At 41.0% G+C, this 22179-nt stretch overlaps 1 protein-coding gene across 1 annotated transcript in view; it reads left to right on the top strand.

Moving 5' to 3' along the window:
* Positions 1-22179, top strand: part of RNF17 (ring finger protein 17) — a 514511-nt gene that overhangs the window by 113188 nt on the left and 379144 nt on the right. Inside the window, exon 3 of the mRNA XM_053705579.1 lies at positions 18979-19069. Within this exon, the coding sequence (XP_053561554.1) occupies positions 18979-19069 (91 nt within the window). The remainder of the gene's footprint in view (positions 1-18978; positions 19070-22179) is intronic.

Genomic DNA, 22179 nt, shown 5'->3' with positions numbered 1-22179 from the left:
CTGCAGCTGACTGCTTGGAAATTGAACGCTTGATTTTATCCAAGCGTGGGTTTTCAAATTCAGTGATAGATACTCTGGTCCAAGCCAGAAAACCAGTGACTAGAAAGATTTATCATAAAATATGGAAAAAATATATCTGCTGGTGTGAATCCAAGGGATTCTCCTGGAGTAAGATTAAAATTCCTAAGATTCTCTCCTTTCTCCAAGAGGGTTTGGATAAAGGGTTGTCAGCGAGTTCTCTAAAAGGACAGATTTCTGCTTTATCTGTATTGTTACACAAACGACTGGCAGCTGTGCCAGATGTACAAGCTTTTGTACAGGCTTTGGTCAGAATCAAGCCTGTTTACAGACCCATGACTCCTCCTTGGAGTCTAAATTTAGTTCTTTCAGTTCTTCAAGGGGTTCCGTTTGAACCTTTACATTCCATAGATATCAAGTTACTATCTTGGAAAGTCCTGTTTTTGATTGCTATTTCTTCTGCTAGAAGATTTTCTGAATTATCTGCTTTGCAGTGTGATCCACCTTATCTGGTGTTCCATTCAGATAAGGTTGTTTTGCGTACTAAACCTGGTTTTCTTCCAAAAGTAGTTTCTGACAAGAATATTAACCAGGAAATAGTTGTTCCTTCTCTGTGTCCGAATCCAGTTTCAAAGAAGTAACGTTTGTTACACAATTTAGATGTGGTCCGTGCTTTAAAGTTCTATTTAGATGCAAAGGATTTCAGACAAACTTCATCTTTGTTTGTCGTTTACTCTTGTAAGAGGAGAGGACAAAAAGCTACTGCTACCTCTTTCTTTCTGGCTGAAAAGCATCATCCGATTGGCTTATGAGACTGCCGGACGGCAGCCTCCTGAACGAATCACAGCTCACTCTACTAGGGCTGTGGCTTCCACATGGGCCTTCAAGAACGAGGCTTCTGTTGATCAGATATGTAAGGCAGCGACTTGGTCTTCTCTGCACACTTTTGCCAAATTCTACAAATTTGATACTTATGCTTCTTCGGAGGCTATTTTTGGGAGAAAGGTTTTGCAAGCCGTGGTGCCTTCTGTCTAGGTAACCTGATTTGCTCCCTCCCTTCATCCGTGTCCTAAAGCTTTGGTATTGGTTCCCACAAGTAATGGATGACGCCGTGGACCGGACACACCAATTTTTGAGAAAACAGAATTTATGCTTACCTGATAAATAACTTTCTCCAACGGTGTGTCCGGTCCACGGCCCGCCCTGTTTTTTTAATCAGGTTTGAAAAATTTCTTTCTCTATACACTACAGTCACCACGGCACCCTATAGTTTCTCCTTTTTTTCTCCTAACCGTCGGTCGAATGACTGGGGGGCGGAGCCCGAGGAGGGGCTATATGGGCAGCTTTTGCTGTGCTCTTTGCCATTTCCTGTTGGGGAAGAGAATATTCCCACAAGTAATGGATGACGCCGTGGACCGGACACACCGTTGGAGAAAGTAATTTATCAGGTAAGCATAAATTCTGTTTTACAACCATTCCTTCTGGAACTTAACCCTGGCGTAAACTGAGGGCTACCTGTATATTTTTATTTATATATTTTTGTTCTGCAGTGTAGTGATCCTCCTCAAGCCTCCCAGATTTCTCTACCCCCCTTCCACTTCCACTACTTGAATCCATCTTTGGTACTGGCAGTGGTTTCCCAGTACCTATGAAACACGTTTTTTTTTTTTAATATTTTCTGTGGTGTAGTTGTCCCACCACCAGCAATAGTTAGTCAGGGACCCCCCATCCCACCTTTTTGTTATGCAGTGTAGATCCCCATCCTTCGCTGTAAGGCCATCCCACTCTTTCACCCTCCCTCCCCCCTCCGCTTCTGGACTGAGCACCCGCCTCATGGTTTCCCTCCTACACCACACCTTCTATTATCAAATTAATTTTGTTCTCTTACTATCCTTTGTTGAAAAGTATAAATAGATACAAGCAGGATCTGCTGATTAGTGACTGTACTTATTTGCTTCATCTTATTTACTCACTCAATGCATTCAGCTAGTGCATTGCTGCTTCCTCAACAAAGGATGCCAAGAGTTTGAAGCCATTAAGATAATAGAAGTAAATTGGAAAGTTGTTTAAAATTGTAATTTCTATCTGAATCATGATGGATTTCATGTCCCTTTAATGCTACAGTAATGTATTTTTTAGCTCAACAGTCACACTTTAGATCAAAGTTGGTAATTTGCTTATGGGAATTTCCCCAGAGAGGTAAATTCACATGTTCTTCCTCTTTCAAGTACCCATATATTTGTCTTCCGCCCTAATTAGGAGAGTAAATACATAATGAACATCAGCATTTAAATCTACCATTGTAAATTATCTGCATACAATTTTTTAAAAGAATTTGAAACTTTAGTTTTGTTTGCAGAATTTGCTTTGTTTTACATAGCATTTTAGTTATGTTTGTCTTCTCTTTGTTGTGGCAAATAAGGGATAGGTTTAGATGAATAATCATTGTATAGAATGTTGCAGGTAACCTTTGAAGGAACTCTGTATAAACCCAGTTACTTTCCTATGGCATGGAGAGTCCTCAACGCCATTCCAATTACTAGTGGGATATTCAACTCCTGGCCAGCAGGAGGAGTCAAAGAGCACCCCAACAAAGCTGTTAAGTGTAACTTCCCTTACCCATAATCCCCAGTCATTCTCTTTGCCTTTGTCAAAGGAGGATGTGCGAAGATGGTGTCTGAAGATTTTAATCCTTTTATGGGTACTTTTCCCTGCAAGCAATTATTAGGGGCTCTGCTGTGTCCATGTCCGTCTCTTTAGTAAGAGTAATGATGACTTTTAGCAGTTAGAAAGCGGCGGGGTTGTCTTTTTGCTTTATTTCTAACATTATTGCTACCCCTTCATAGAAAGCCATGGTTGGTTACTCTGCTCTTTCTTTTTCTTCCGGTCCCTGATAGAGAGTGGAGTCTCTCACACCTAATAAACTGTTCCTGCCCTGCAGCTGGATCCACAGGTAAGTGAATTTGCCTTCTAGGTACTGAAGGACAGCACTTTTGGGGTTAATCCCTCTACTGGATCTTATTATGGGACATGTTATAACCCCTAGGGTTTAATACTGGACAGTCTGACTAGCACTGATTTAATATGGGGTTAATCTCCCTCCTTTTTATTAAGAGACTGGCTGAGGGGTTAGAGTCTATAGCTCATATTGTGGGGCCTTTTTATTTATTAGTGACCTATTGGTACATTATTTATTAGTGACTTATTGGTACATGAACGGTTGCCGGGAGTCTGTCACTAAGAAGAGTGTTATGTTAGGTTTTTTTTTTTTGTTTTTTTTTTTGCCGTTTAGAGCCTGTATTAGAATTGCTCTCCTTTTCATGTGGCACAGTTTCTTTTCTGTCTGTTCACGTGTTCTCCGCTCTTCCATCATTGTGAGCGGAGTGACTAGCCTATGCGGGTGTTTTCCACTGTTGCTGAACACGATCGCATGTGCTGACTTATTGACTGGTTTACCGATCCGGTTCACAACTGTCTAGAGTTGATTGTCATTTTGCACAGAGCGGATCTGCGGCTTACAAGAGTCTTTTCTTTACTAGTGGCACTCCTGGTGCGGTAAGATCTCCTCAGCTAATCTGAGGTATAGAGGTGCTAGGGGCTCTGATTAAATTTAGCTTATTTAATTTTGGCTTCATTTGATTTTTTTCCACACATTATTTTCTTAAAGTGACATTCCGGTTATTTTATCTGTTTTTTTTATTTTTTCAGCTATGAACACAGAACAAGATTCTGTTTCTATGAATAAGTGCTTATTATGTTTAGAGGCCCAAATTGTTTTACCTATGCAATTTTGTACTGCATGTTTAGCTAAGACTCCCTTCTGAGCCATTTGTCGTTCAGGATATGCCACAGCTTTCTCCTCAAAGGTCCCAAGCCTTAATGGCTTCACATACAGTGCCCTGCGGTTATTCTCAACCTCCTGGGGGTATATATTTGCCAGGAGATTTTGCTGCTCGGATAACTTCTGCAGTTTCTGCTGCTTTTTCTGCTTTCCCTTCCTCGGGTAAGCGTAAGAGGAAAATTAAACATCTGTCTGCTAGTAAGGTTTCTGACCTTTCTAAATCTGCTTTGGTCAACCTCTCTCAAGTGTCTGATGAGGAGAATACTTCAGTAGCTTTTGAAGGAGAAATCTCAGACTCTGACACTTTGGCAGAAAAATCTGCAGAATCTGAGGAGGTCAATTTTATATTTAAGCTTGAACACCTCCGGTTACTACTGAAGGAGGTTCTAGCTACTTTGGACCATTCTGAACCTTTGGTTGCTGTTAACCCCAAGAAGTCCTCTACACTTAATAGAGTTTGATTCTCCAATTTCTGAAGATGTTTTTCCTGTTACAGACAAGATGTCTAAAATTATAGCTCTGGAATGGTATAAGCCAGGGGTTCCTTTTTCCCCTCCCCCTGCTTTTAAAAAAAAAAAAAAATGTTTCCTGTTGCTGACTCCATTCATTACTCATGATACACTGTGCCTAAAGTAGAATGAGCTATATCTACTCTAGCTAAAATAACTACCATTCATATAGAGGATAGTTGTTCCTTTAAGGATCCCATGGATAAGAAGCTAGAGGCTACTCAAAGAAAATGTACATCCATCAAGGATTACAGTGGCAACCTGCAGCAAGTATTGCTACAGTTGCGGGAGCAGCATCTTATTGGTGCAATGCCCTGTCTGATCTGATATCAGAGGAGACTGCGATTGAGGAGATCCAAAATAGAATCAAGGTTCTTAAATTGGCCAATACCTTTATCTGCAATTCCAACATGCAGGTAATTTGACTGGGAGCTAAGATATCAAGCTTCACTGTCCTAGCTTGTAGAGCTCTGTGGTTAAAATCTTGGTCAGCTGAATTCTCTTCAAAAGCCAAGCTTTTGTCTTTACCTTATAAAGGTATAACCCTATTTGTTCCTAGTCTGGCGGAAATCCTTTCAGAGATTACGGGTGGAAAGGGATGCTACCTACCTTAGGACAAGAAGAATAGACCTAAGGGTCAACAGACTTCTAATTTTCGTTCCTTTTCAAATTTAAGGGACAGAAGTCTTCCTCTTCCAAACCATACCAATCTAGGTCCTCCTGGGAATCCAGCCAGCCTTGGAATTAGGGAAAACAAAACAAGAAGCCTTCTGCTGATTCTAAATCAGCATGATAGATTGGCCCCCGTTCCGATTTTGGATCAAGTGGGGGGCAGGCTTTTCTTTCATGTAATTAGCAAGAGTCCATGAGCTAGTGACGTATGGGATATACATTCCTACCAGGAGGGGCAAAGTTTCCCAAACCTCAAATGCCTATAAATACACCCCTCACCACACCCACAAATCAGTTTTACAAACTTTGCCTCCCGTGGAGGTGGTGAAGTAAGTTTGTGCTAGATTCTACGTTGATATGCGCTCCGCAGCAGGTTGGAGCCCGGTTTTCCTCTCAGCGTGCAGTGAATGTCAGAGGGATGTGAAGAGAGTATTTCCTATTTGAATTCAATGATCTCCTTCTACGGGGTCTATTTCATAGGTTCTCTGTTATCGGTCGTAGAGATTCATCTCTTACCTCCCTTTTCAGATCGACGATATACTCTTATATATACCATTACCTCTACTGATTCTCGTTTCAGTACTGGTTTGGCTTTCTACTACTTGTAGATGAGTGTCCTGGGGTAAGTAAGTCTTATTTTGTGACACTCTAAGCTATGGTTGGGCACTTTTATATAAAGTTCTAAATATGTGTTTAAACATTTATTTGCCTTGATTCAGGATGTTCAACGTTCCTTATTTCAGACAGTCAGTTTCATATTTGGGATAATGCATATGAGTCAATCAATTTTTTCTTACCTTAAAATTTGACTTTTTTCCTGTGGGCTGTTAGGCTCGCGGGGGCTGAAAATGCTTCATTTTATTGCGTCATTCTTGGCGCAGACTTTCTTGGCGCAAAAAATGTTGTCGTCATTTCCGGCGTCATACGTGTCGCCGGAAGTTGCGTAATTTTCTTGACGTTTTTTGCGCCAAAAATGTCGGCGTTACCGGATGTGGCATCATTTTTGGCGCCAAAAGAATTTAGGCGCCAAATAATGTGGGTGGCTTTTTTGGCGCTAAAAAATTTGAGCGTCATAGTTGTCTCCACAATATCAGTCTCATTGTTTATTGCTTCTGGTTGCTAGAAGCTTGTTCATTGGCATTTTTTTCCCATTCCTGAAACTGTCATTTAAGGAATTTGATCAATTTTGCTTTTTATGTTGTTTTTTCTATTACATATTGCAAGATGTCTCCGATTGAGTCAGAAGCCACTTCTGGAAAAATGCTTAACTGAGTTTCAGTTCTACCAAAGCTAAGTTCATTCATTTTAAATGTTATAAATGTTTATCTTTAGCTATGGTTTGTAATAAGTTATTATGATATACTTTTACATGCAGATTCCATTAGTATTTATGCTTTATACATTTCCATTCTTAAAGGGACACTAAACCTTGCAATAAACTTTATCTCAAACGAACAAAACATATGTATTAATCATATTGACAATATGCATCAATTAAAAAATATTTATAGTTTACTGTATATTCATATTACAAAATTAATATATTTCCAAACCCACACTTACTATTTTAGATCTCCGTTACCAATAGTGCCTGATAACCTGCGTTATCAATATGGCCGTAATCCGCCGTACTGCGCATGCGCCTTATTCTTCAGCGTCATCGAAAACGTCACCATCCTTTTGAGATCCAGACCGCCGTAATCGAGCATTCTCTTAACAGATGTTCCAGCGTTCTCGAGCAGGTAAGATGTGAGCGCTTAGCAGCGATAATACCCCTAGTAATAACGAGCATATATTTAATATCTCACGCATCCGGCGGAATGATTTGCGCATGCGCACGATGACGAATCCTTGGGATAATTATATGCACGCTAAAGCATAGCGATTGGACTAACTATTCTAATTTCGTCACTGAGAAAGGGGGTTTGGCTGGGGTGACACGATTCCACGGATTTTGTATCTCCTTTTCTAAGGCAAGAAATACTAGTTTTATATTCAAATCAGGTAATTCTTAATCCATAAGTTATTTGTAATAGATTTTAGTGTGTTAAGTGGAGTAAAAAAAAACAAAGTTTTGGAATCCTTTAAGTACAAGAAATGTTTAGAAGATTTATAAGAAATATTTTTCTGATTAAGGCTTTGTCTGACTTCGTGCCTTCTAATAAAATTTTTAGGTCTTTTTCACTTTTTTTAATTATTGAAGCTTCAAATGACCAACAACATACTGATTTATCCTTCTCTGATGATGTTTTTTTTCTCTTTCAGAAATTCTCTTCATCAGATATTGACACTAACAAATCTACTTTTTTATCATTTTTTTATTATTAAAGTACATTTGTTCTTTGTTGAAGAGGTGTTGATTATTTTGGATATTAAGGTAACTAGTTCTTTAAGACTAGCTGACACTATTTCTGCCTTTTTATTCTTCTGTGTTTTCAGAGGTTTTCTTTCCAAATCCCCATACTAGGGAATGGAATAGGCTGAGAATTTTCTTTTATTCCTTCTTCAAAGGTTTTAAACTATATTCTTTGCCAGCAGTTAAATTCAATTTGGAGGGTTCTCCAATTTATTGGTTCTATCTCTACTCCTACTAATTATGCTATTGTTTCTATAGCAAAATAGTATTTATTTTCCTTTATATAATTGTATCTTATTTATGGAAAATTATTTAGTTTCAGGTACTTTTCTTGGTCCTGTTATATTGCAATTGCTTCATTTTTTCTGTTTACTTCAAGTATCAGATTATGATTTATTTTAGCATTGTTAAAGGGACAACATTTACTAGACTAGGTGCTGTTGCATTTGTCTTGTTGTTTTGCATTTTGCAAGTCCTCTGTATTGACTGGTCCTTTAAACTGGACTATCATGCTAATGATTACATTTGTGTCTTCATTTTATTGAATATTTTCGCAAATGAGCGTTAATCTATGTCTTTAGCTATTTTAGCTAGAAGAATTTTGTGATTTTTAAAAAAAAAAAAAATCCATATTTCTTTTGTTCTAAGATAATCAATTATTTGTTTTATAATTGGATTCAATTCTTAACTGTTACTCTGGGCTTCAAGATTGAGTTCTAAGACTAAAACTTTAAGCTTATACTAGTTTGGTTGTTCTTATTAAGGAACAAATTCCTGAGTTCTTTCCCAAGTAACATGTTTATAATTGGAAATTTTTTAGTTCGAAATCAGCTCCCTAATATTGCGATGTACATGCCGTATTCCAGCTTGGCTGGTAAGGGGCAGGTTAAGACTTCTTTGAAATTTCTTTGATTTTATTCCAGTAAGGCTAACACTTTCTTTAAGTGTGTTTCTGTCCTATATATTTTGGGTACTGTTGAAGCATGGCTGGGCACCCATGGGGTTCAAGCGCTGCTCAGACCTGGAATCTTCTGGGGTATTTCTTCCAGTTCCTTTTTTAGGAACTGGGTTTTGGAGTTTTATTCAAACTATTCTGCCTTTTTATAGTCATTGATAGCATTATTTGTTTTCATTAGATACAATACATGCATATTTTCATTTTTCTGTTTTCATTCAGATTATTTCCTGAGGATGCGGAATCTCATATGATTCACTTTGCTCTTCAGGACATAGTTAGAGGATCTTTTTTTCAAAAGCTCTTGATTCCTCACGCAAGGGTCACCTTTTTTAGGTTTCCAGATGGTTTATGTCACTGTCTTTGTCTCTATCAGACAAGGGACAATTTGTATTGGGTTCCGTCTGTCGGTACCTTTAGTCTCTATTATTTCCTTCAGTTGCTATATATGCATAGAAGTTTTTATCAGCATTGGATTCAATTCCCTTTGCTCATTTTCAATGGAAAGATCCTTTCCAGCTTTTTATGAATGTTGTTTCTTCAAGAACATGTTTGGAGGATCAATTAACCAAAAAGTTTGTTGATTCTTCAGACAAGAGTAACCTTTGCTTTCCAGATAGATTCAGTGTCCATGACTCTATCTCTGTCGGACAAGAGACGTCTGAAATTGGTTTCAGCTTATCGAAACCTTCAGTCTCAATTCTAGGTTCTTATGACTGCTGCATTGGACGCGTTCCCCTTTGCTCATTTTCACATGCGACCTCTTCAGCTCTGTATGCTGAACCAGTGGTGCAGAGATTATACAAAGATATCTCATTTAATATCTTTAAAACCGATTGTTCGACACCCTCTGACGTGGTACAGACCACCATCGTTTAGTTCAGGGGGCTTCTTTTGTTCTTCCAACCTGGACTTTGATCTCAACAGATGCAAGTCTGACAGGTTGGGGAGCTGTATTGGGGTTTCTGACAGCACAAGGGGTTTGGGAATCACAGGAGGCGAGATTTTCAATCAACATTTTGGAACTCCGTGCAATTTTCAGAGCTCTTCAGTCGTGGCCTCTTCTAAAGAGAGAGTTGTTCATTTGTTTCCAGACGGACAATATCACAACTGTGGCATATGTCAATCATCAAGGAGGGACTCACAGTCCTCTGGCTATAAAAGAAGTATCTCGAATACTTGTATGGGCGGAATCCAGCTCCTGTCTAATTTCTGTGGTTCATATCCCAGGTATAGACAATTGGGAAGCGGATTATCTCAGTCGCCAAATGCTACATCCGGGCGAATGGTCTCTTCACCCAGAGGTATTTCTTCAGATTGTTCAAATATGGGGACTTCCGGAAATAGATCTGATGGCTTCTCATCTAAACAAGAAGCTTCCCATGTATCTGTCCAGATCCAGGGATCCTCAGGCGGAAGCAGTGGATGCATTGTCACTTCCTTGGAAATATCATCCTGCTATATCTTTCCGCCTCTAGTTCTTTCAAGAGTGATTTCCAAAATTCTAAAGGAGCGTTTGTTTATTCTGCTGGTGGCTCCAGCATGGCCTCACAGGTTTTGGTATGCGGATCTTGTCCGGATGGCTCCTTGCCATCCGTGGACTCTTCCGTTAAGACCAGACCTTCTATCACAAGGTCCTTTTTTCCATCAGGATCTCAAATCCTTAAATTTGAAGGTATGGAGATTGAACGCTTGATTCTCAGTCATAGAGGTTTCTCTGACTCCGTAATTAATACTATGTTGCAGGCTCGTAAATCTGTATCTAGGATGATATATTATCAAGTCTGGAAGACTTGCATTTTTTTGGTGTTTTTTTCATCATTTTTCTTGGCATTCTTTTAGAATTCCTAGAATTTTACAGTTTCTTCAGGATGGTTTGGATAAAGGTTTGTCTGCAAGTTCCTTAAAAGGACAAATCTTTGCTCTTTCTGTTCTTTTTCACAGAAAGATTGCTAGTCTTCCTGATTTTTATTGTTTTGTACAAGCTTTGCTTCATATAAAATCTGTTATTACGTCAATTTCTCCTCCTTGGAGTTTGAATTTGGTTCTAGGGGCTTTTCAAGCTCCTCCGTTTGAACCTATGCATTCGTTGGATATTAAATTACTTTCTTGGAAAGTTTTGTTTCTTTTTGCCATCTCTTCTGCTAGAAGAGTTTCTGAATTATCTGCTCTTTCTTGTGAGTCTCCTTTTCTGATTTTTCTTCAGAATAAGGCGGTGTTGCAAACTTCTTTTAAATTTTTACCTAAGGTTGTGAATTCTAACAACATTAGTAGAGAAATTGTGGTTCCTTCATTGTGTCCTAATCCTAAGAATTCTAAGGAGAGATCATTGCATTCTTTGGATATAGTTAGAGCTTTGAAATATTATGTTGAAGTTACTAAGAATTTCTGAAAGACTTCTAGTCTATTTCTTATCTTTTCCGGTTCTTGGAAGGTCAGAAGGCCTCTGCCATTTCTTTGGCATCTTGGTTGAAATCTTTAATTCATCATGCTTATGTCGAGTCGGGTAAAACTCTGACTCAAAGGATTACAGCTCATTCTACTAGGTCAGTTTCTACTTCCTGGGCGTTTAGGAATGAAGCTTCGGTTGATCAGATTTGCAAAGCAGCAACTTGGTCTTCTTTGCATACTTTTACTAAATTCTACCATTTTGATGTGTTTTCTTCTTCTGAAGCAGTTTTTGGTAGAAAAGTTCTTCAGGCAGCTGTTTCAGTTTGATTCTTCTGCTTATAATTTCAGTTTTTTTCATTATAAGATTTAAACTTTATTTTGGGTGTGGATTATTTTCAGCGGAATTGGCTGTCTTTATTTTATCCCTCCCTCTCTAGTGACTCTTGCGTGGAAGATCCACATCTTGGGTATTCATTATCCCATACGTCACTAGCTCATGGACTCTTGCTAATTACATGAAAGAAAACATAATTTCTCCAACATAGGTGTGTCCGGTCCACGGCGTCATCCTTACTTGTGGGATATTCTCTTCCCCAACAGGAAATGGCAAAGAGCCCAGCAAAGCTGGTCACATGATCCCTCCTAGGCTCCGCCTACCCCAGTCATTCTCTTTGCCGTTGTACAGGCAACATCTCCACGGAGATGGCTTAGAGTTTTTTAGTGTTTAACTGTAGTTTTTTTTTATTCAATCAAGAGTTTGTTATTTTAAAATAGTGCTGGTATGTACTATTTACTCTGAAACAGAAAAGAGATGAAGATTTCTGTTTGTAAGAGGAAAATGATTTTAGCAACCGTTACTAAAATCCATGGCTGTTCCACACAGGACTGTTGAGAGGAATTAACTTCAGTTGGGGGAACAGTGAGCAGTCTTTTGCTGCTTGAGGTATGACACATTCTAACAAGACGATGTAATGCTGGAAGCTGTCATTTTCCCTATGGGATCCGGTAAGCCATTTTTATTCAGACAGTAAATAAGGGCTTCACAAGGGCTTATTAAGACTGTAGACATTTTCTGGGCTAAATCGATTCATATATACACATATTTAGCCTTGAGGAATCATTTAATCTGGGTATTTTTGTAAAATAATATCGGCAGGCACTGTTTTAGACACCTTATTCTCTAGGGGCTTTCCCTAATCATAGGCAGAGCCTCATTTTCGCGCCGGTATTGCGCACTTGTTTTTGAGAAGCATGACATGCAGTCGCATGTGTGAGGAGCTCTGATACATAGAAAAGACTTTCTGAAGGCGTCATTTGGTATCGTATTCCCCTTTGGGCTTGGTTGGGTCTCAGCAAAGCAGATACCAGGGACTGTAAAGGGGTTAAAGATAAAAACGGCTCCGGTTCCGTTATTTTAAGGGTTAAAGCTTCCAAAATTGGTGTGCAATACTTTTAAGGCTTTAAGACACTGTGGTGAAATTTTGGTGAATTTTGAACAATTCCTTCATACTTTTTCGCAATTGCAGTAATAAAGTGTGTTCAGTTTAAAATTTAAAGTGACAGTAACGGTTTTATTTTAAAACGTTTTTTGTACTTTGTTATCAAGTTTATGCCTGTTTAACATGTCTGAACTACCAGATAGACTGTGTTCTGAATGTGGGGAAGCCAAGGTTCCTTCTCATTTAAATAGATGTGATTTATGTGACACTGAAAATGATGCCCAAGATGATTCCTCAAGTGAGGGGTGTAAGCATGGTACTGCATCATTCCCTCCTTCGTCTACACCAGTCTTGCCCACTCAGGAGGCCCCTAGTACATCTAGCGCGCCAATACTCCTTACTATGCAACAATTAACGGCTGTAATGGATAATTCTATCAAAAACATTTTAGCCAAAATGCCCACTTATCAGCGCAAGCGCGACTGCTCTGTTTTAGATACTGAAGAGCATGGGGACGCTGATGATAATGGTTCTGAAATGCCCCTACACCAGTCTGAGGGGGCCAGGGAGGTTTTGTCTGAGGGAGAAATTTCAGATTCAGGGAAAATTTCTCAACAAGCTGAACCCGATGTGATTACATTTAAATTTAAGTTGGAACATCTCCGCGCTCTGCTTAAGGAGGTATTATCCACTCTGGATGATTGTGAGAATTTGATCATCCCAGAGAAACTATGTAAAATGGACAAGTTCCTAGAGGTCCCGGGGCTCCCAGAAGCTTTTCCTATACCCAAGCGGGTGGCGGACATTGTAAATAAAGAATGGGAAAGGCCCGGTATACCTTTCGTCCCTCCCCCCATATTTAAAAAATTGTTTCCTATGGTCGGCCCCAGAAAGGACTTATGGCAGACAGTCCCCAAGGTCGAGGGAGCGGTTTCTACTTTAAACAAACGCACCACTATACCCATAGAAGATAGTTGTGCTTTCAAAGATCCTATGGATAAAAAATTAGAAGGTTTGCTTAAAAAGATGTTTGTTCAGCAAGGTTACCTTCTACAACCAATTTCATGCATTGCCCCTGTCACTACAGCCGCGTGTTTCTGGTTCGATGAGCTAGTAAAGGCGATCGATAGTGATTCTCCTCCTTATGAGGAGATTATGGACAGAATCCTTGCTCTCAAATTGGCCAATTCTTTCACCCTAGACGCCACTTTGCAATTGGCTAGGTTAGCGGCGAAAAATTCTGGGTTTGCTATTGTGGCGCGAAGAGCGCTTTGGTTGAAATCTTGGTCAGCGGATGCGTCTTCCAAGACCAAACTACTTAACATCCCTTTCAAGGGGAAAACGCTGTTTGGCCCTGACTTGAAAGAGATTATCTCTGATATCACTGGGGGTAAGGGCCACGCCCTTCCTCAGGATAGGTCTTTCAAGGCCAAAAATAAACCTATTTTTTGTCCCTTTCGTAGAAACGGACCAGCCCCAAGTGCTACGTCCTCTAAGCAAGAGGGTAATACTTCTCAAGCCAAGCCAGCCTGGAGACCAATGCAAGGCTGGAACAAGGGAAAGCAGGCCAAGAAACCTGCCACTGCTACCAAGACAGCATGAAATGTTGGCCCCCGATCCGGGACCGGATCTGGTGGGGGGCAGACTCTCTCTCTTTGCTCAGGCTTGGGCAAGAGATGTTCTGGATCCTTGGGCACTAGAAATAGTCTCCCAAGGTTATCTTCTGGAATTCAAGGGGCTTCCCCCAAGGGGGAGGTTCCACAGGTCTCAATTGTCTTCAGACCATATAAAGAGACAGGCATTATTACATTGTGTAGAAGACCTGTTAAAAATGGGAGTGATTCATCCTGTTCCATTAGGAGAACAAGGGATGGGGTTCTACTCCAATCTGTTCATAGTTCCCAAAAAAGAGGGAACGTTCAGACCAATCTTAGATCTCAAGATCTTAAACAAGTTTCTCAAGGTTCCATCGTTCAAAATGGAAACCATTCGAACAATTCTTCCTTCCATCCAGGAAGGTCAGTTCATGACCACGGTGGATTTAAAGGATGCGTATCTACATATTCCTATCCACAAGGAACATCATCGGTTCCTAAGGTTCGCATTCCTGGACAAGCATTACCAGTTCGTGGCGCTTCCTTTCGGATTAGCCACTGCTCCAAGGATTTTCACAAAGGTACTAGGGTCCCTTCTAGCGGTACTAAGACCAAGGGGCATTGCAGTAGTTCCTTACTTGGACGACATTCTGATTCAAGCGTCGTCCCTTCCTCAAGCAAAGGCTCACACGGACATAGTCCTGGCCTTTCTCAGATCTCACGGATGGAAAGTGAACGTGGAAAAGAGTTCTCTATCTCCGTCGACAAGGGTTCCCTTCTTGGGAACAATAATAGACTCCTTAGAAATGAGGATTTTTCTGACAGAGGCCAGAAAAACAAAACTTCTAAGCTCTTGTCAAACACTTCATTCCGTTCCTCTTCCTTCCATAGCGCAGTGCATGGAAGTAATAGGTTTGATGGTAGCGACAATGGACATAGTTCCTTTTGCGCGCATTCATCTAAGACCATTACAACTGTGCATGCTCAGTCAGTGGAATGGGGACTATACAGACTTGTCTCCGAAGATACAAGTAAATCAGAGGACCAGAGACTCACTCCGTTGGTGGCTGTCCCTGGACAACCTGTCACAAGGGATGACCTTCCGCAGACCAGAGTGGGTCATTGTCACGACCGACGCCAGTCTGATGGGCTGGGGCGCGGTCTGGGGACCCCTGAAAGCTCAGGGTCTTTGGTCTCGGGAAGAATCTCTTCTACCGATAAATATTCTGGAACTGAGAGCGATATTCAATGCTCTCAAGGCTTGGCCTCAGCTAGCAAAGGCCAAGTTCATACGGTTTCAATCAGACAACATGACGACTGTTGCGTACATCAACCATCAGGGGGGAACAAGGAGTTCCCTGGCGATGGAAGAAGTGACCAAAATCATTCAATGGGCGGAGACTCACTCCTGCCACCTATCTGCAATCCACATCCCAGGAGTGGAAAATTGGGAAGCGGATTTTCTGAGTCGTCAGACATTACATCCGGGGGAGTGGGAACTCCATCCGGAAATCTTTGCCCAAATTACTCAACTGTGGGGCATTCCAGACATGGATCTGATGGCCTCTCCTCAGAACTTCAAGGTTCCTTGCTACGGGTCCAGATCCAGGGATCCCAAGGCGACTCTAGTAGATGCACTAGTAGCACCTTGGACCTTCAAACTAGCTTATGTATTCCCGCCGTTTCCTCTCATCCCCAGGCTGGTAGCCAGGATCAATCAAGAGAGGGCGTCGGTGATCTTGATAGCTCCTGCGTGGCCACGCAGGACTTGGTATGCAGATCTGGTGAATATGTCATCGGCTCCACCATGGAAGCTACCTTTGAGACGAGACCTTCTTGTTCAAGGTCCGTTCGAACATCCGAATCTGATCTCACTCCAGCTGACTGCTTGGAGATTGAACGCTTGATCTTATCAAAACGAGGGTTCTCAGATTCTGTTATTGATACTCTTGTTCAGGCCAGAAAGCCTGTAACTAGAAAAATTTACCACAAAATATGGAAAAAATATATCTGTTGGTGTGAATCTAAAGGATTCCCTTGGGACAAGGTAAAGATTCCTAAGATTCTATCCTTTCTTCAAGAAGGATTGGAGAAAGGATTATCTGCAAGTTCCTTGAAGGGACAGATTTCTGCCTTGTCTGTGTTACTTCACAGATGTTCAAGCCTTTGTTCAGGCTCTGGTTAGAATCAAGCCTGTTTACAAACCCTTGACTCCTCCTTGGAGTCTCAACTTAGTTCTTTCAGTTCTTCAGGGGGTTCCGTTTGAACCCTTACATTCCGTTGATATTAAGTTATTATCTTGGAAAGTTTTGTTTTTGGTTGCAATTTCTTCTGCTAGAAGAGTTTCAGAATTATCTGCTCTGCAGTGTTCTCCTCCTTATCTGGTGTTCCATGCAGATAAGGTGGTTTTACGTACTAAACCTGGTTTTCTTCCAAAAGTTGTTTCTAACAAAAACATTAACCAGGAGATAGTCGTACCTTCTTTGTGTCCGAAACCAGTTTCGAAGAAGGAACGTTTGTTGCACAATTTGGATGTTGTTCGCGCTCTAAAATTCTATTTAGATGCTACAAAGGATTTTAGACAAACATCTTCCTTGTTTGTTGTTTATTCTGGTAAAAGGAGAGGTCAAAAAGCAACTTCTACCTCTCTCTCTTTTTGGATTAAAAGCATCATCAGATTGGCTTATGTGACTGCCGGACGGCAGCCTCCTGAAAGAATCACAGCTCATTCCACTAGGGCTGTGGCTTCCACATGGGCCTTCAAGAACGAGGCTTCTGTTGATCAGATATGTAGGGCAGCGACTTGGTCTTCACTGCACACTTTTACCAAATTTTACAAGTTTGATACTTTTGCTTCTTCTGAGGCTATTTTTGGGAGAAAGGTTTTGCAAGCCGTGGTGCCTTCCATTTAGGTGACCTGATTTGCTCCCTCCCTTCATCCGTGTCCTAAAGCTTTGGTATTGGTTCCCACAAGTAAGGATGACGCCGTGGACCGGACACACCTATGTTGGAGAAAACAGAATTTATGTTTACCTGATAAATTACTTTCTCCAACGGTGTGTCCGGTCCACGGCCCGCCCTGGTTTTTTAATCAGGTCTGATAATTTATTTTCTTTAACTACAGTCACCACGGTATCATATGGTTTCTCCTATGCAAATATTCCTCCTTAACGTCGGTCGAATGACTGGGGTAGGCGGAGCCTAGGAGGGATCATGTGACCAGCTTTGCTGGGCTCTTTGCCATTTCCTGTTGGGGAAGAGAATATCCCACAAGTAAGGATGACGCCGTGGACCGGACACACCGTTGGAGAAAGTAATTTATCAGGTAAACATAAATTCTGTTTTATGTAAGAACTTACCTGATAAATTCATTTCTTTCATATTAGCAAGAGTCCATGAGGCCCACCCTTTTTATGGTGGTTATGATTTTTTTGTATAAAGCACAATTATTCCAATTCCTTATTTTTTATGCTTTCGCACTTTTGTCTTATCACCCCACTTATTGGCTATTCGTTAAACTGATTTGTGGGTGTGGTGAGGGGTGTATTTATAGGCATTTGAGGTTTGGGAAACTTTGCCCCTCCTGGTAGGAATGTATATCCCATACGTCACTAGCTCATGGACTCTTGCTAATATGAAAGAAATGAATTTATCAGGTAAGTTCTTACATAAATTATGTTTTTCGACAAGCTTGGATACGCAATGTCCCAGATCCGTGGGCTGGGGAGATAGTATCCCAGGTTTACAAAATAGGATTCAAGTCTTGCCCTCCAAGGGGCAGATTTCTTCTATCAAGACTATCCTCAAACCAGGTAAAGAGGGAGGCCTTCTTAAATTGCTTAGCGGACCTATCCTCTCTGGTAGTTATTGTACCTGTCCCTTTAGAGGAACAAGGTCAATGATCCTATTCAAATCTATTTGTGGTTCCCAAAAAGAAGTGAACTTTCCGTGCAATCCTAGACTTAAAGTGCCTCAACAAATTCCTCAGAGTTCCGTCCTTCAAGATGGAAACTATTTGTTCCATTCTTCCATTGGTTCAGGAAGGTCAGTTCATGACGACTATAGACCTGAAGGACGCATATTTACACGTTCCCATTAACAAGGATCATCACTAGTTTCTAAGGTTTTCTTTTCTGGACAAGCATTTCCAGTTTGTTGCATTTCCAGTTTGTTGCACTCATTGACCTTTTATATCCCCATGACTCAGAATCCAGAAACGTCAGTGCAGCACTGGATGAAAGATGCAAGGGTCTGTCAGGAGTCCAGAAACTCATTGACCTTTTATATACACACACACTAATTACAAGCAAACAGATCACAGGTGAGGGTGGTTAACTTTAATAGCCATTCAAACCCCTTTGTGTCAACTTGTGTGTATGTTATCAGGCCAAATTCACCAGGGTATGTAAACTTTTGATCAGGGTCATTTGGGTAATTTCTGTTGTCATTATGATTTAAAAAGAGTAAACACAGTTTATTGATAATAAATTGCTTCAGCCAAACACTAACCATGAGTGAAAGAAAAGTTTTTGTGTTATCATTCATATTCTCTGAGAATCATAAATTCTGCCAGAGGATGTAGATGTATGAGCACAGCTGTATATAATTGTACCATATGAATAGGGCATACGGTAATCCACAGTCCACGCACCTAAATTGTATCTCAAATGCTGCACTGCAATACCCTATACAAATTCACATTTACATACAACATTCACAGCGTGTCAAGTATTACAATTGCAAATCCCATCAGTCTATATAGGAGATGACCTGGGTCTGCTCGCTATTTACAAAAATGCTAACCACATTTAAAGATCCCTAAGCCCCTCACATGTTTCGCCACCTATTTGGCTTTTTCAAAGGGTCATTTCCGGGCATGGAGAGTACATGACCTCGCCCTCCTTTTTAAATTTCATTTTGGCAGGTTTAAAGATCAGGCACCTCTATACCCTTGTGTTTCTTCTTTTTCCATTTTCCTTTGGCTGAGTGACTGGGGATTATGGGTAATGGAAGTTACACTTAACTGCTTTTCTGGTGTGCTCTTGCTGGCCCGGAGTTGAATATCCCACTAGTTGACGCTGTGGACTCTCCATGCCCGGAAAGAAAGACATTTATCAGGTAAGCATACATTTTGTTTTTTAGAGTTAAATTACAGGAAAATCATGCAAAATAAATAATGCAATTCCATTTACTTATTTACAGGCCAGCTGGAGGAAGTACAAACTGGACGGCAACTGCTTGTGATGTTCTCTCTTTTTACCTCAAGGGAGCTGTAGCTACAATGATCATAGAAGTTAGTAGCATATACATGTAGTATATATTTTTTTAATTAAATATTTTTGTCAGTTTATTTTGGATGCATTTTTAGATTTTATGATATATACATAATTTCTCTTGCCAGGTGTATCCAGTTCACGGATTCATCCTTTACTTGTGGGATATTCTCATTCCCTACAGGAAGTGGCAAAGAGAGCACACAGCAGAGCTGTCCATATAGCTCCCCCCCCAGCTCCACCCCCCAGTCATTCTCTTTGCCGGCTCTGGCAGCAGGGCCTCTCTACGGGAGGTTAAAGTGAATGTGGTGTTAGATTTGTAGTTTTATATCTTCAATCAAAAGTTTGTTATTTTTAAATGGTACCGGTTTGTACGATTTACTCTCTGCCAGAAATGTGATGAAGAATTCTGCTGAGAGGAAAATTATTTTAGCATGTTGTAACTAAAATCCATTGCTGTTCCCACACAGGACTGAGGAGTACCAGAAAACTTCAGTTAGGGGGAACAGTTTGCAGGCTTAACTGCATTAAGGTATGTTTCAGTCATCTTTTTTCTAGTCAAGACAAGATAATGCTAGAAGACTGACAAGATTCCCCATGTGGGAAGGGTAAGCCATGTTCTGAGACTCAGTATAGAACTAAAGGCTTATTTAAGAGGGCTCAATAGGCTGGTTGACACTGTTGCAGGGCAATCAATTATTTTATTTAACAAAATACTCATTATAGACACTTTTTAAACACTTTTGGTGTGTTTATTACGGGGTTTTTATTCCACATGGCATTATTTTAGTCACCTAAATTGGGATTCTGAAGGCCTCACAACTCCGGAGTGGAGTGGGAGGGGCCTAATTTTGCGCCTCAATTGTGCAGTTAATTCTGACAGATTGTTCATGCTGCTTCACATGGAGGGTTCAGAGACTGTTTGAGGACTTCAAGAGGCTTGCTTTTCACAAAACTAATCCCTAAGGGCAGGTAGGGCCACAGCAGGCTGCTGTGGCAAGGTGCTGTAGTTTATTAACCGGTTGTAGGCTTTAGACTGCTCCGGTTTGGGCATTAAAGGGTTATTCAGGCTGAAACTTGTTGTGCAATCATATCGAAGAATTAGGCACATACTGTGATAATTTCAAGTGATTTGGTTCATTTTTCACCATTTTGTAAAATTGTGTGCGCTTTTTATCTCTTAAAGGCACAGTACCGTTTATTTCAAATATTTTTGACAGAGGTCAGAAAGTTAAAGCTTTTAACTACTTGCCGAGTTCTTCATTCCATTCCTCGGCCATCTGTAGCTCAGTGCATGGAGGTAATCGGATTAATGGTAGCGGCAATGGACATAGTCCCTTTTGCTCGAATACATCTCAGACCACTGCAACTGTGCATGCTCAAACAGTGGAATGGAGATTATGCAGATTTGTCTCCTCAAATACAACTGGACCAGAAAACCAGAGATTCTCTTCTCTGGTGGTTGTCTCAGGATCACCTGTCTCAGGGAATGTGCTTCCGCAGACCAGAGTGGATCATTGTAACGGCCGACGCCAGTCTGTTAGGCTGGGGTACGGTCTTGGACTCCCTGAAAGCTCAGGGCCTATGGTCTCGGGAAGAGTCTCTTCTCCCGATAAACATTTTGGAACTGAGAGCGATATTCAACGCGCTTCAGGCATGGCCTCAACTAGCGGCGGCCAAATTCATCAGATTTCAGTCGGACAACATCACGACTGTAGCGTACATCAATCATCAAAGAGTTCCCTAGCGATGAAGGAAGTAACCAAAATAATCAGGTGGGCGGAGGATCACTCCTGCCATCTATCTGCAATTCACATCCCAGCTGTAGACATCTGGGAGGCGGATTTTCTAATTTGTCAGACTTTTCAACCGGGGGAGTGGGAACTCCACCCAGAGGTTTTTGCTCAGCTGACCCAGCTATGGGGCATTCCAGAATTGGATCTGGTGGCGTCCCGTCAGAACTCCAAACTTTCTTTCTACGGATCCAGGTCCAGGGACCCCAAGGCGGCATTGATGCTCTAGTAGCGCCTTGGTCCTTCAATCTGGCTTATGTCTTTCCACAGTTTCCCCTTCTCCCTCGTCTGGTAGCCAGAATCAAACAGGAGAAGGCTTTGGTAATTCTGATAGCGCCTGCGTGGCCACGCAGGACTTGGTATGCAGACCTAGTGGACATGTCATCTGTCCCACCTTGGACACTGCCAACGAGGCAGGATCTTCTAATACAGGGTCCATTCAAGCATCCAAATCTAGTTTCTCTGCAGCTGACTGCTTGGAGATTGAACGCTTAATTCTATCTAAGCGTGGTTTCTCTGAATCAGTTATAGATACTCTGATCCAGGCTAGAAAGCCTGTCACCAGGAAATTTTACCATAAGATATGGCGGAAATATCTTTGTTGGTGTGAATCCAAGGGTTACTTGTGGACTAAGATTAGGATTCCAAGGATATTGTCTTTTCTCCAACATAGGTGTGTCCGGTCCACGGCGTCATCCTTACTTGTGGGATATTCTCTTCCCCAACAGGAAATGGCAAAGAGCCCAGCAAAGCTGGTCACATGATCCCTCCTAGGCTCCGCCTACCCCAGTCATTCTCTTTGCCGTTGTACAGGCAACATCTCCACGGAGATGGCTTAGAGTTTTTTAGTGTTTAACTGTAGTTTTTCATTATTCAATCAAGAGTTTGTTATTTTCAAATAGTGCTGGTACGTACTATTTACTCAGAAACAGAAAAGAGATGAAGAATTCTGTTTGTATGAGGAAAATGATTTTAGCAACCGTAACTAAAATCCATGGCTGTTCCACACAGGACTGTTGAGAGCAATTAACTTCAGTTGGGGGAACAGTTTGCAGTCCCTTGCTGCTTGAGGTATGACACATTCTAACAAGACGATGTAATGCTGGAAGCTGTCATTTTCCCTATGGGATCCGGTAAGCCATGTTTATTACGATTGTAAATAAGGGCTTCACAAGGGCTTATTTAGACTGTAGACTTTTTTTGGGCTAAATCGATTGATATTAACACTTATTTAGCCTTGAGGAATCATTTATTCTGGGTATTTTGATATAATAATATCGGCAGGCACTGTTTTAGACACCTTATTCTTTAGGGGCTTTCCCAAAGCATAGGCAGAG

The sequence above is a fragment of the Bombina bombina genome, chromosome 3 (assembly GCF_027579735.1).
Source record: "Bombina bombina isolate aBomBom1 chromosome 3, aBomBom1.pri, whole genome shotgun sequence".
Lineage (NCBI taxonomy): Eukaryota > Metazoa > Chordata > Amphibia > Anura > Bombinatoridae > Bombina > Bombina bombina.
The sequence above is the reverse complement of the archived record's forward strand: the minus strand, read 5'-3'. Positions and strand labels throughout refer to the sequence as shown.